Source organism: Carassius carassius, chromosome 35, assembly GCF_963082965.1.
Source record: "Carassius carassius chromosome 35, fCarCar2.1, whole genome shotgun sequence".
In the NCBI taxonomy this organism is placed as follows: Eukaryota; Metazoa; Chordata; class Actinopteri; order Cypriniformes; family Cyprinidae; genus Carassius; species Carassius carassius.
In genome coordinates, this window is record NC_081789.1 from 21,727,705 (window position 1) to 21,744,098 (window position 16,394).

Genomic DNA, 16,394 nt, shown 5'->3' on the forward strand with positions numbered 1-16,394 from the left:
TTGCTTTAGAGGACAAGGCAAGAGGAAAAGCCTATTAACAGAAGAACTCCTTTTTTTTCCCTGTGTACCTCTCTGCCACTGTGTCACTCATTTTCTTCTCTGCAGTCCCTTTCTCCACATATCCTTTATCACCATGCTCTTCCCCAGTGTCCAGGCCTGTGGATCCCCGCAGAGAGACAAACATCTCCCACTTAATCAGCTGCTGTGTTTCTTGTTCAGATAAATTGGAGCTTGTTCCTCTTGAGAGGTATTTCCTGGAGGACGCCAACGCCACCCAACAGTATAACAGCCCCACGAGCCCCTGCTTAGTGCACGCCAGCATGTGGTGCAGCTGAACATACCAGTACGCTGATTAGTTTCAGAGGTCGCTAAAGTGTGTAAAAGGACAGTGACATTAGCCCATACAATCTTCACGCAAACCAGCAGCACTCTTGTTTCAGTGCCTCTTTATGAATTGCAGATCTGTGGCATATTTTCACCTGTCAGCAGTGGCTGACAAAAGTGCACCTTTGGGTGTCCTTACCTCAAGGTGCAGAACAAGGTAGCCTTTATGCAAAAGAATGACTTGAGGAGAGTGTATTATTCACATTTTGTCAGTGTGACCTTCATATTTTTCTCTTTTTAATGAGAATTTTAACATGAATTCCTGTCCATTTTTACTTCTTTTGAGACTCCATTTTCTTGTTCTTTATTATCATGGATTGATGGAATTTAAAACAGGAAATAATCTTCACATAAATTATGTGCTAAACAAGACTGGTTTTACTGGTTGTCTACATACGGGAACTTGGCTTTAAATGGCTCTATAAAAGATGTATGAGTCTTTGGGCATTTAATGGCCAGTGCTTATCTGGATTTAGCCAACAGCTGGAGAATAGAACCACTGCTAGAACCACTGCTTCACGTCCAAAATATCGCTCATGTACCAACAAGGCCAGTGCCTTTAAAAAATAAAATGTCTTTGTTTCATTAGCCTGAACCAGCCTATACCCCAAATTTGCACACAATATGATAAAGCTCATTTAAAAGCACTTTTGTTTGCATTCTCACTTAACTGTTGTCTTTATCTTGTAGGAAAACCCATATATGTGCAACAACGAGTGTGATGCAGCCACAGAAGAACTGGCCCACCCCCCTGAGCTCATGTTCGACTTTGAGGGCCGCAACCCCACCACTTTCTGGCAGTCCTCCTCCTGGAAGAAGTACCCTAAACCTCTGGCTGTCAACATAACCCTGTCATGGAACAAGACCATTGAGCTGACCGACGACATTGTCATCACTTTTGAGTCGGGTCGGCCGGAGCAGATGGTTCTGGAGAAGTCTCTGGACTATGGACGTAGCTGGCAGCCCTACCAGTTCTACGCCACCGACTGCCTTGACGCTTTCACTATGGAGCCCAAAACGGTGAGGGACATTACCCAGCACACATTGCTGGACATTATCTGCACCGAGGAATATTCCAGAGGTTATGTGTGGAAGAACGACAAGACTGTACGCTTCGAAATCAAAGACCGCTTCGCACTGTTCGCCGGCCCCAAGCTGCACAATATGGCCTCGCTGTATGGACAACTGGACACAACCAAGAACCTGAGAGACTTTTTCACCATTACTGACCTGCGCATACGTCTGCTCAGGCCTGCCACGGGCGCCACCATGGTGGATGAGAACAACCTTTCCAGATACTTCTATGCCATCTCTGACATTAAAGTACATGGCAGGTAAGACATTTATCACAGTTGCAGTCAAATTTTGGTTGGGGTTTGTTGCCTTAGGCTCTTTTCTTTTTTTTCCCTAACAAACTATTTCTCATTCTGTAGTTCTATGTATTGGGAGACAGGGTAGGTGTACTTCACTTTATATTTATAGAGGAATGTTTTATTCATAGGCTTTATTTATTTAAACAGCTTGACAGAACTACATTGTATTGGTCTTACAACTATTTTTAACAATACATAAAAAAGATCTGGGGGAAACATTTAGTGTAAGTGCATATATGTACTTTTGGAATCACGCAAAAACGACTGTTCTCATTAACTCTTTAATTTCAGTGTGTGTGTGTGTTTTTCCAGAATGAGAACCTTATTGAAATTAGAATGCTTTTTTTATATTGTTCTTCACCTTTCACTGAACTCTTGTGTTGTCAGGAATTGTTGCAATGTTCTGAAATATACTTTCTAATTTGACACCCTGTGATCAATCTCAAAACTGTGAAATTCGCTGTTCTGACACCAAGGCTATAAACAGGAGTTCATTCTCTAATTATACACGTATCAGGGGCCATACCCGCATCCATCTCATCTCACCTTTACATGTTCATTTCTTTTCATCTTAACAAGGAGACGAGATTAAGTTCAGCAACTGCCCCAGCCTGTTCATCACATTAGTGTTAGAGGTCAATAATTAGAATGCTAATTCATTCAAAGAAAGACTATTTTTTAGTATTTAATCCAGGTTAAATTCTGTCATTTTAATACACTAGAAATAAAACTACTAATAATAATCATTTAAATAATGTATTATTATGTTTTATTTAATTTTGTAATAGTACAAAGTACAGTATATTCTACACAATTTTTTGTAAAAGTTTAGCTCTCACATTGTTTATTATAGAGGAATTAGACTGCGGAATGTAGACAGAGAAAGTCTAATCTACAGCAAACTTTTCATCGGAGTGTACAATTCTGTGTGTTGAATGTGTGAATGTTTCTAAACCTGTTAGTGGGGGAAGATGACAGTTGATCACAGAAGGCTGTAAATTTTAAACCTCCCTCAAGGCTGTGTTCTCATTAATGGTGCACAGTGATGATCGGTGAGTGTCATCTCTGATGGATATTTATGAGAGCAGTGACTTGTCGTCTTGTTTCTTAAAAGGTAATCCAGAGTTCAGCAGCATGCTCATTGTCGTGGGTGTTTCTCTGAGCCTTCCTGTCATGGAGAATCATGATTCATCTCACTACACATACTCACAGGAAGCATACGCTCCTTCATCCCCTGAAATGTTCACGGTGCATGAGCCACTAGAGTCTGGCAGGAGGCAGATGACCCCAAGCACAGGAATTCCTGATCTCAGAAGAGATTCAGTCTATATCGGTATGAAACAAAGTAGCCGAGATGCAGTCCTAGAAAGGAGAGCTACTGTAAGTAGGTCAGCAAAATGAAAGAGAAGAGAGGAAAAGGTACACTTTGGTACATGTTTGTTTGTTCGAAGATGCTATAATTATTAATAATGATTTTATATCATATTTTGCAATGAGGGTCAAGTATGTATTTTTTGGAAGAGTAGATTAATATCTAATAGTATAAATACATTGGAGCAACTTCGTGTTTGTGTGAGAAACAGTTAAAAAAAGTTTCTTTCATCTGAAGTGGCTTTGTAAAGTCACTGTAAATACTGTGATTATAGACTATATTATATATTATATTCTTTCTATATATTTATAAATATAAAGCAGTAACAGATTATTATATTTAGCATTTTCAGTTAAATTTCTGTTGCTCAGTAAAATTTATTTCATATACTGTATATACATATATGCTACAGTAGATACTGCAGCAATTGTATTTCTCTCCCTCTCCGTCTGAAAACTACACCCAACCTTTCTTTCTCCCTGTCCTTCCATGTCTTTCTTTTTCATTCTTTCTTCTTCCTCATCCCTCATTCCCCCCTCCATCTGTGTTTGATCAATAGAGTGTAATTAAAGGAGGGATGAAGCAGGCTCCTAGAGGAACAGCTTGAGTCTGACTCTGTCTCCTCTGACACACTGCTGGCCCTCACTCATTCTGATGTATAATGTATGCATTATACATCAGCCCTCTCTCTCAACCATAGTCTCTGCAGGAGAACTGAAAACTCCTACTGTTCCTGGTAAGCTTGCAGTGAAGATAAAGAGGGGCGTAAATGTCTCGTTCAACATTAATTTGTGAATCACAACTGTCATACTGTCTTTTTAGATTGATGCATCATTGTGTCCTACATTATAAACAGTCAGGACAGAAATTGAATTTGCAAATCTTACAGATCCACATTAACTGTGTTTTAGTAGTTGCATGGGTACAAAGCAGGTCTTTCAGTGGCTTATTAACTTTTTGACATTTCTTTATTAACTAAAAGAGGATGTATATACTAAATATGAAAACAAAATATATATTTTTTAACATCTTTCAAATATATACACACAGTTAAACATTTTAATTAACATGTATTATAAAATGTATTAAAGAAAAAAACATCTAAAATATATATTTTCTTGATATGATCACGTGTAAATGTATCCGTTTACCCAGGAATATAAACCTATTACTCCATTTCAAATGCTTTTCTGTTTTCTGTGCAAAAATGTTGCATTTTTAGTTGGACCGGTATACAGTTGTCTCCCTCGGGGATCAATGATACGGTGCTTGATCGTTTAATTGCGGTTCTCCTTGGCTGCTCGGACAGGCAGTCATTCGCCGAGAAGTCAATGTGTTTTTCTCCTTTTCTTTTTTTCCGGGCTGCTTGGGCCGTGCTGAGGCCAGGAACTGGAGGACAGATAATCTATTTGTGCTAATTTCGAGATTTACCCACCACCCCCCACCCCTTCCTGAATAAGTCATTCCGCTCTGTATCTTCCTCTTGCCATCTCATGTGCTGTGCTCGGCACTTCAGCTCTTCCACATCAGCACATTTCATTGGTCCGGTCATCTGATGTTTCAGCAATCTTCTGTTCCACATGCTCTTTCACCACAAAACTTAATCTAATCATGTTAAAACCTCCCGGCCTCAGATGATTGCAATCCGATTTGCATTTCTCTGATTTTATTTAAAGTGTTTGATTTTGTGCTATTGTTACAGAAATGGAAGAATTCCAGTGTAACTTTTTATATTGGTTGATATGGACACCGATTTAGATATATTCCATTTGACCTCTTAACACCATTGACACATCAGGAAGCTGCTGCCCAGACAGTTAATCTGAGACTGTGTGTGTGTGTGTGTGTTTCTACTGTGAGAAACAGAATCGGAGCACAAGGGATCCAGATGATGAAGTGTAATTACACACCCAATTGATTCTGGCACCTCATTCATCATCCAGTCATCATGTTATTCACAAATGCCGTTTCCAGGCGTCAACTGAGCTAAGTAAACAATTTAATGTGTAAAAATACACACTTGACCCTGCAGATACATAGTTGTTGTCACTACATCCCTTGAGCCAACTCATGTCTAGCTTATTTTCTCAGTCTCCCAGAATTCAGTCATCTCTGTCACTGCTTTCTTCTGCTCCCTCTCACTCATAAGAGTGCATTAGCTGACTTCTACTTTCAACGATTTGGGAATTAAATGCAATGCAGGTGAAGGATTAATTCCTGCAATTCCTCAGAGTTACTCTGCTCTCCCCATGATTGATGAGTGCATTTAGTCGTTCAGTTCTTTGCATCTGCTTATCCCTGTCCACATCTGCCTAAATGCTGACCTTGATTTTGAAAACCACTGCCACTTTTTAAGCACTCCTCATCCATGTTTTCTAAAGAGTTTTCATGTAGATGCTTGTTAGAACCATTTTAATAGTATAAAACATTTATGATAAGAAAAGGATTGAAACAATAAAAACAAGAACAATAATAAAATAAAGTAAATAGATTGCTTTTGTTCTCACAAATACCTAATAGTATCTTTTTGTGACTCATCTTCTCTGTTGTTCTTAAGCACACAATTGTAGTTCTCAGAATGAAAGAACAGCAGACAGGTAGCATCACTCAAGGTAATGGAAGGTGACACATTGCTTGTCTGCCTGTTACCATTAGACCTGCAGAAGCTCGTTTAAAGCACCTTAACAAGTCACAAAACAAACACTGACACTCCTGCAGTCCAGAAAATCTCTCGGTTAATCTATTTGTTTTGCTTTTGCATCTCTTCCCCCTGTCTCTGCCCGACCTGTGCACTCTCTTTAACCTATTTACGGATGACAGATCTGCTTGTTGGTGTTTCACGGCCTGTGGTTTTCACCAGCTTTCATACAGAGAGCTTCACATATTGCCCAGCATTTCCTGTCTGAGCACATGGGGCTCACTGTTCTGTCTCTCTCCACCATTGCCTCGCCATAATAAGATACCCACTGCTTTGAGAGTTCCCCAAGCAGAGCACCTGCAGTCCGTAGAGGTAGAAAAATGAGGAGTAGAAGGAGGGAGAACAGAGAAGAAGGGTTGTGCGGCAAAACATAAGCAGAGAGTGCTGTATCTGGTTAGCCCAGCTGCCAGGTCCCAGATGTGTGTGTGTGCGTGCGTGCATGTGTGTGTTTCTTGCTGGGCTGATGTGTGACTGCCATGCTTAGTCAGAATTGAAAGGAGGAGGGCTAATCTATCTCTGTTCCATGTGAACCATTCTGCAATTCACATGTATAATTAGCTCCTGTAAAAAATAAATAAAAAGAATAAATGCTGGCCTGCTCTTTGTCAGGCCAATTGATTTTATGAATTATAAAGGAGCAATTTATGATGGCAACCTAATCTCAATCAACACCCTGGAAGAAATGTCCATCAAATACCAGCATTTCGTTTTAAGAACTTGAGAAAGCAGGCATCTGTCATCATGTCATTTTGGTATTAATTTATTGAATACATATTAGGTTTGTCATGATAAAAAAAAAAAAGAAAGAAAGAAAGGAAATACCAATACCAGAGAAATTGATCTTAATAACCTAATATTTAACCTATGTTTTATTTATATTATCATAATATCATTAATAGTAACAAATTAATTAAATCAAATGTTTTTGTTTTTTTTTCAAATATATATACATTGACCTTATATATTGAACACTCTATCTAGGCAGCAACTAAAGAAAATATTTATTTCATAGAAAAAAAAATTATAATTATTTTGAAATCATTTTATTTATACTTTAAGTACTGAAGGACATGTTGATGATACTGATGATATTTATAATAAATATTTATCTAATTTTTTCAACAAGCATGTCAGTGAATTCTGATGACTGCTGTCTAGGTAAATAGCTTACTAGGTTTTGGAACAGAGCTGTAATTATAATTAAATGATATGAAAATGACATGTTGCTTTGAGCATATTTGTATGTGTTTAATTGTAAAGTCTGTCAGTGTTGTGACTTGGGTGGTTTCTCTTTCACTTGTTTCACAGAGGGTGAAGTTTTGGTTGATGCATGAATAAACACACTGATTTAAAATATGTATCTGAAAGTCCATCAAAAAGAAACCAAGCTCATGAGACTGAGTGTTTTCCTCAAATTTGTAAAAAATAAAAACTCTTCCCAACATTTCTTGGTTGCTTTCTAGATTTATGAGCAACCAGCATTCTAGTAAACATGCTGATAATTATTTCACCTGTTTGACATTAAGTAACAAGAACAGCTGAACCACTCTGACTTATCAATAATGTAGCAGCCATCCAGTGACTGGGAAATGCATTCGCTTCTCCGTGAAGAGAATGTTGTGTCTTTTGGGACTCTGCTGACTGACTGAGAACTGTGTTAATGATAACATGCTGAACGTCTGGATGCCTCTAGACACCCTTACTGATTACCAGCGACTGCCTGATCCAGCACATTCAGTCAGAGGAGAGACAGACCATAGTCTAGGGTGTTAGCAAACTGGTCTGCCTATATTGTAAACTCTTTGACCCTTCTTAAACAATATCCTCTGTTTAGACTGAAGACAGACATTTATTTGAAAGAGTTTTTTTTTTCTAATACTCCTAATACTTCTAATACTTCGCCTAGATGCTTAGTGGAAAGTTAAACATTATATTAATATAGGCTAATATTGATATGTTGATAAACATGCATTCTGAATAGAAACGAGGTGTAACAGATGCAGTGCAGTCATAGTGCAGCTACTCATTTCACAAGCGATTAAAAATATATCAAAATCAAAAGGGTGACATTATTTGCAGTTGCTTTTAAAATAAAAACCTGCTGCTTATGTTTGAATTAGAAAGTGTTCTAAAAGAGAAGTGTTGACAAGATCATATATTAAGATAAATAAAACATTTAAAAAAAGCAGACGCATGAAAGGGGCTGCATTTTTTTATGTTCCCCAGCAATTAGAAAATCAGAGGGCCAGTGTGTTTACAAGCACAAATGTAGCACATATCGACTTTGAAATCATGTGCACATTAAATGCAGCTGATGTGACCAGTGATTCATGTGTATTTTGTGAAAGTGCCTTGGGAATTAGTGTGAATATTTCTTGAGCATCAGTGTGTGTGAGTCTGAATCACTGTTTAGATGCACATTTCTCTCACACTGACACAAAGACTCCTTCCTCCCAAGAAGAGCTGATTTGCATTCCACTCATTCGTACCGTCTCTGTCTGTGTCTCTCTTTATCTCTCTCTGACCTGATCACTCACAGATGGCACAGCCCTTATTCTGTTCCTCCTCCTTTACAGAGTGCTCAGCAAAGGAACATGTGTGCAAACACAACACAAATTGATTAATTATGTGTTTTTAGCATAGAAAACCTTAGTGAATTTGTATTTTATGCAAACATAGTGTGAAAAATCAACACATGGAGACAGACGTCCCTTGCTACAGACATGTGCAAATTCACATGTACACAAACCCATGCATGCGTGTACAAGTATACACAGCTTAGCACCATAAGCAGGGCTGATACTGAGGTGATGGGAGGATTTTTACAGCGCAAAGCCACAGTGTTGCCCTGGAAAGGCTGATCCCATTTAGAGGTTCCAACAAAATCCCTATCCCATTCAAAGCCATTGAGTGGAATAAAGCTATTAGCCTCCTTTCAGATTAGCACTGTAACACAAAAATTATTCTGTTAATGTGTCAAAATCAGGGTTAAGTTTGTCATTTTTTCTGAAGAGGAAAGTTCGGGCCGTGATTATTCACTATCTTGCTCTGTACAAAGTCCATCTTAAATGTTAAGTCGCTTGATTCTCTGGCCTCATTCATGAAACATGAACAAAATGAATGTTTCAAAATGGTTTTGTCATTTTTATTTTTTATTGTTTTGTTGTTTTTAATTGTGTATATATACTTTTTAAATAAATGTTAATTTTTATTTTTTATTTTAATACATCAAGATTAACTAAAAGAAAATGAGTTATGATACTTTGGAAACTATCTGAAAATAAATGTTGATGTTTTTTAAAATTTATTTTATTTCCTTCAAAATGTATAAATGTATTATTATTATTATTTTCATTATTGCTATTATAGTTTTAGGTAACTCGCATACCTGTATTTCACATAATTTCACATACAGTACCTGTATTTCATGGGAGGGGATTAGGGATTATTCCCTAGGAATGACTGGAATTCATGAACATACTGTACACATGTTTAACTATTAAAGTGCTTGTGAATTCATGGAAGAGTTTTTAAAAAGAGGCATTTTATGTCTTATTTAAACATTTAAAAAAGGAATACTTTTCCACAAAATTAGCTTAACTCAAAAAGCATATTCTTCTTCATAAACACTACCTAGTCTTTAGCTTTACTGAAAATAAAAAAAAATTATACGATTTCAACATTTACTTTCCTAATGCTGTCTCATGCAAAGCATGCAAGGAACTACAAATCTGCTGCCCAGTTAGCAATGAAATTACATCAAACATAATAAAATTAAGTTTTGACAAAATGTCCAAGATTGTTTTGCTTTAGCTCATTTTTAGTGTGCAAATTTTTCTGTATTTACTCATAGGAAGGTTTAATGAATAAGGCAATATTGTGTTCACAAAAACTGTAAGAGTAGTGTTATGAAATAATTTCTACCTTTTTCTCTTTTTTTTCTTTTAGTTGACAGCATCTGCATTCATAGGCATGACCTATTTAATAACTAAGTGGGGGAGGTCTGGTCGTAATATTACTGTTGATGGATATCTTTGAGTAAACCCCTTACTGACCTCACCTTTACTCAACATCTCTGCCTCTGATGACCCCACACCCCCCTCACACATACACATACACATACACATACACATTCTATTTGAGTATGTCACCCTGCTTTAGATTACAGTGAAGTTTCTTTCAATCAGCTATGCGTGGGAAGCTTTTACATTCGTTCTGAACATCTATTCTGTCTAAAGGCGCTTTAGCTAAGAATTTATGAGATGCTTACATCTAATATTTCTCGCCTCACTCTGGGCTGATGTCTGTTGTGCGGGACAGATGAAGACGCAAAGCGATGTAGGATTCCGATCGCGGACTGCCCTACGACCCTGGGCACATCTGTGCGGTTCAGGCCGCCACTGATGATGGATTAAGAGTCTTTAATCAGAGCGTCTGGGGAGAACTTGGCAATCTGAGCCAGGCCAATTCACCAGCCCCATACAGCCATGCATCATTACAACACAGATATCCTCCGACCTCCCCTCACCCGCCTTCCTCAGACCCGACACATTAAGATTTAAATACATCCCTCATCTGCCACGCTACACATTCAGCAATCGAAGAAGGTCACAAACCCTTGTTTTTCCAGAATGATAATACCGAAACACAAGCTGTTTGCTGCTGTTGTGTGAAAGGGACTTGAAACAAGACAACAGATTGGCTGTGTAAAGCCAGATTCGTGAGTTTTGCTTAAAATGAATTCCCGTAGCGATACTCCATCAGAGAGAGCCATGTCGTCTGTATGGTCATGGCTGGCATGTGTTGAGCTCGGCTGTCAGGCTTATAAGGGCTTTTCTGGTGCTTGCTCTGTGAGATGCTTTGTAAACTGTAGTGGGAATCTGCAGATGAATAGGAATTTATTTCTCTTTGTCTTTGCATTTTACAATGATTTCAATGACTCTTTTCCCAACAAATTGAGTAAATTTTTAAGAAAAACCCATTATTGTCAGACTTGTAGAGTAGTTTTCCCCTCATACAATACAGAATTAAATTTAAAAAGATCTCAATTTAATTCCTGAATTTCAATTAAGGTAGCAAACAGAAAGCATAAGTTCAATTCAAATTTGAATGTAGGGAAGATGCTTGGTCTGGTCCGAATACCATTTTTTGAGCTTCGAAGCTTCAGTAGTAATCAACACCGAATATTCATAGCTTCAGTGGGCTGAACATATTCTTCTCTCTAAACCCCGTGTGATCAGCAAAATGAAATATAACACCATAAAAATATAATAATACACTATAACACTATTATAATACAGGTAGTATTTGCATATTATTGCTCTTTTGTTGGTTTTGATTGCTTCCGTTGTCCTCATTTGTAAGTCCCTTTGGATAAAAGCATCTGCTAAATAACCACATTTAAATATAATGTAAATTTTAATAACAAAACTAAATTGAAATATTAAACAAGCCCCAGATTTTATAAATAACACAAAAGAAATATCTTCATATAAACAAAATAAGACTTTGTGTGCTCTTTGCATTTAACATTAGAAGCAACCACTGCATTTTAATCATGATCCAAACAAATATTCTGCATACATGCAACATTGGGAGTTTTTAATATAAATTAGATTGTATAATACTGAAATTTAAAGCAAAAACAGAATGGTTTGACTTCAGTTTTGTAAAACTATACATAAAAAATATCTGCATGAAATGCAGACTCACTCTCTGCCAGTAGGTGCTTAAAGCGTTTCCTTGGTTTCCGCTGTAAACAAAGCAGCGCTGCACTTATGAACTTTAATATGTATTATACAGAGGAAAGATGAAAAGAAAAAACCATCCAAACTTTTCTAAAGACAGTAAGTTCCCCTCAGACATACATTCATATAAACTCCTACTCTAATTGAATCGCGATTTGTTCACTGTTTTGAATCGTCACATTTTGAATCGATTTTCAACTGGCTCGCAGTTAATTGTTACATCCCTAGTTAAGAGCAATACTTTTAATATAGACAAATTATTATTAGGCTGGGCTGCTGTACGTTTTTTTTATGACTGCCGTATTCACAAGTATTTTCCAGCCAAATTAAGTACACGTTTTTATCATATGTAAAATTACTGATTAACATGGTGGATAAAAGCAGCTCGATGTTTTTTTTTTTTCCTTTTCTTTTTTTTTACATATGTCATGTACGCTTTACATGAGCTGTATCAAACATAAATTAACCTGTCTGTCGAGTAGACATTTTGAAATTCCTAGATTCTTTTTGGGTTGAATTAGCCCAGAATAGATTTTGGCCTCTCCAGTTTTTCTAGCTTTTCTTTACTTGTGATTAGTTCACTGACCCCTGAACAGGGGCGGACTGGCCATCTGGAGCACCGGGACTTTTCCCGGTGGGCCGCTAGCCAATGTGGGCCGGCCCGCCCGGTACACAAATATATATATATATATATATATATATATATATATATATATATATATATATATATATATATATATATATATGTGTGTGAGATATATATATTTATTTATTTATTTGTTTATTTATTTATTTATTTATTTATTTATTTATTTATTTATTTATTTATTTATTTAATTATTTATTTATTTTTAATTGACGGAAATCATAATATTACATCTCTTTTCTACGCAAATGGATGAGTGAGTCGATCGCGCAGCCAACAAGCGCGTTTTCGTCTAATTTAGAGAGAGACAGATTCATCTGGTACAGCAAATTTCTCTGAGCAGCAGGCCACTGTATACGTTCACTTAAAACATAACTGACTGTGTTTACGAGAATACTTGCAGAGACAATTATTTTGAAATAATTGTGTGTGTATTTGTTCATTCAGAAGTTAGGATACCCAAAAGATGAATTAATTCTTTGTACGCGCATTGTCTGAAATGCTGCTCACAGCGCGTGCTTTGAACGAGTTTTTGAACAAATTGTTTAAAAAAGTTGAATCAGCAAGATTTAGAAACAAGTGAAAACGATCAACTACGATACATTTCACCCCTCCAAGCAAGTGAACAACGCGAATTTTAAATCACTATTCACGATAGCCCGTCGGGAAGAGCAGTGATACATTTTGGAGCCCGACTGCAAAACACAATAGCCCCTGGACGTCGGGCTAGCGATTTTGCGAGCCCTGCACCTCAGATCTATCCAGTTTGTGAACCACTGGTTTCCACAATGTTTTCGTTAAACAAAATAAATGATTATTTTAAAAGATTTACTCAAGAGAATAATCTGTTCACGAATCGGATCATGAACTTATATTACCGCATATTCATGCATCTGTTAATTGCAGTGTTGGGAAGGTTACTTTGGAAATGTAATAGGTTACAGATTACAAGTTACCCTATTTAAAATGTAATAGTAGTGTAACTTTTTCAATTACTTTATTAAAGTAATTTAACTAATTACTTTTGATTACTTTTTGATTACTTTTCAAAATCTCCAATAAATGTTTATTTGCAACTGTTAATCATCTTCAAACATTTATACCATTCAGGTTTAACCTTACAGCAGTGCTCAATACTGTCAGACTTTTACAATCCTTCATCACTTGAATTAAGATGATCAAATTTGAACACATGTCTGCATGTCTGCTTCATTCATTTCCACATGGGGCGGACTGGGATAAAATTTCAGACCGGGAAATCTCAAACTCATACAAACAAATTCATGGACAACACTATTTTTTGTATGGACCTGATATAAAAAAAGATTTAAATCTTTAGTTTGGGAACATGCAAAATAATGAAAAGTTCTCTCCTGAACTTCACCTTCACTTCATTTCTTTTTTCTTTTCAGTCTCTTTATTTTGCCCTGTTATCCATCTACCTCATGACTTTAACACTCAAGATTTAACAAAACTATACTTTCTAAATTGCCTACATGTCAAATTGAGTGCATCACTACAATATAAAATCCTAATACTGAACATGAGTCATGTTTTTCCCTCACAAAAAATAACTGCTTTTATTACGTAAAAGTACAGTAACCATGTTTTTTTTAATTATTATTATTGCAAATGGATTACCATTTGTATTTATTTTTAAATAAATAAATATGTAAATTTGTGGCATGGTTTAACAACAGTAACCTTTGTCTCTGAATTTATAGCAAATAATAAAACTTTGCATATGCTTTGATTCAAGTGTACTTTTGATTTATTTGTCCAAAATGTGGCATATTCCGTCCGTGTTAGGCAATAGCAATCCCGTTTTTATGACTGGATTCTACTAACCAGACTATGTTTCTGCACCGCGGAAATTATAGGGCCGTACGTCTCAGAATAGTCAGTTCAATTTGGGAAAGAAATCAATTACATCTGTATGTGGATGTGTGTAAATATTCAAATGTAATCCCCACTGTAATCTTTAAAATTTTCAGAAGTAACTGTAATTTAATTACTCATTTTTTCTTAGTAACTGTAACTGATTACAGTTATTTTTATTTTGTAATTAAATTACGTAATTAAGTTACATGTAACTAGTTACTCCCCAACACTGGTTAATTGAATGCAAAGTGTGAGTTCTAGGAGAATGTTTGTCTCGTGATGAACATGTATCGCTCACTAGGAATCGCTAAATGAACAGCTGCAGCACGCAGGTTATCTTTTTTTTTTTTTTTTTTTTCAATGGAGGATCAGTTGCCCTATTGGTTAAAATCCCCAAACAGTATACTTAAATATCAAAAAATAAATTACATCAAAACAGGGGCGTTTGCGTTTTGATGTGGTGGGCTGCTGTGGGCCAGAAAGTCCAGGGCCACTTTTTGGTCCCAGTCTGCCCCTGCCCCTGAATAATATGAATGTCTTAAGGGCTTACATTAACAATCTGTAATAGCTTGTGACTGCTGCATAAAACAAAAGTGGGACAATTAAATGTTCTTTAAATTGTTAAATGAATTGTAGATACAGTGTTGTAATTTCAGTGGCAATGTTTGGCTTCAGGGTCATTCAGATTTATTCCAATTTAGCTCCTCACTGCATCCTGCTAACATTGTTGTTTAGCAAATGTGAAGCTCTGATAATTGTGAGCCTAGAGCCTTAGACAACATCCACAGTCCTCTTTAGAGTAAAGAATATCCAATAAAGGGATAGATCTCCCAAAAATTACAATTTAATGTTTAACTGCTTATCCCCTGGGCATCCAAGATGTAGGAGACACAAACAGAGATTTTAACTGAAACCGTTGCAGTCTGTCAGTCCTATAATGTAAGTAGATGGAATCACAGCTTTGAGAATCATAAAACATACATAAAACCAAATTAAACCCTGTGGCTCGTGACGATACATTGATGTGTAAAGACACAAAACAATTAGTCTGTGCAAGAAACTGAACAGTATTTATATAGATTTTCACCGCAATGTCAAGTGCGTCCTATCTATTAAGTGGACCATTTACATTCCCAATATAAAGCAAGAAGAAGACGCCTCATGCACCGGCTAAAGAAGAAGAGGCGAACGTGCTCTGGACAGTCCCCAGCACCCGGTCTTAACCTACTAGACACTAAAGTTTAATATCTCCTGTTTGCAGATGATCTAGTCCTGCTGTCACCCACAAAAGAGGGTCTACAGCAGCACCTGGACCTCCTGCACACCTTCTGTCAGACATGGGCCTTGTCAGTTAATCTTAAAAAGACTAAAATTATGATATTTCAAAAAAGGGTGAGTTACGAAAATCAACATCACAGTTTCAAATTAAACAACATGCCGTAAACAACATACTACAAATTATACATACCTCAGAAAGTGAAGTGACATTCAGCCAAGTATGGTGACCCATACTCAGAATTTGTGCTCTGCATTTAACCCATCCGAAATGCACACACACAGAGCAGTGAACACACACACACACTGTGAGCACACACCCAGAGCAGTGGGCAGCCATTTATGCTGCGGCGCCCGGGGAGCAGTTGGGGGTTCGATGCCTTGCTCAAGGGCACCTAAGTCGTGGTATTGAAGGTGGAGAGAGAACTGTACATGCACTCCCCCCACCCACAATTCCTGCCAGCCCAGGACTCGAACTCACAACCTTTCGATTGGGAGTCCGACTCTCTAACCATTAGGCCACGACTTCCCCCTGAACAAACATCAGTAACACAGGAAACTTTAACAAGGCTGTGAACGACCTGAGAGACAAGGCACAAAGAGCTTTTTACGCAATCAAGAAAAAATATAAAACTTGACATCCCATTTGGAATCTGGCTAAAAAATACTCCAATCAGTTATAGAACCAAGCGCACTCTGTGGATGTGAGGTCTGGATCCACTCACAAACCAAGACTTCACCAAATAAGACAAACACCTAACAGAGACTACTGCAGGCAAAATTCTGTAAAAATATTCTTTGTGTACGATGAAAAACTCCACACAATGCCTGCAGAGCAAACCTAGGTCTGTACCCACTAATAATAATAATAAAATAAATAAATTAATAACAAAGCCATTAAAATCCATGCGCACCTAAAAAGCATACTGAGAACCTCGACCATAAAGCCTTAAACTACCAGAATTAAACCCAGAGAAAAGCCCCCTCAACCATTTGGTCTCAGAACTGACTTAAAAAT

At 37.1% G+C, this 16,394-nt stretch overlaps 1 protein-coding gene across 8 annotated transcripts in view; it reads left to right on the plus strand.

Moving 5' to 3' along the window:
* Window positions 1–16,394, plus strand: part of ntng1a (netrin g1a) — a 118,396-nt gene that overhangs the window by 53,152 nt on the left and 48,850 nt on the right. For all 8 annotated transcript variants that reach the window (XM_059524947.1, XM_059524953.1, XM_059524946.1 and 5 more), the window contains exon 3: window positions 1,075–1,718. In XM_059524947.1, coding sequence (XP_059380930.1) covers window positions 1,075–1,718 — 644 coding nt within the window. The remainder of the gene's footprint in view (window positions 1–1,074; window positions 1,719–16,394) is intronic.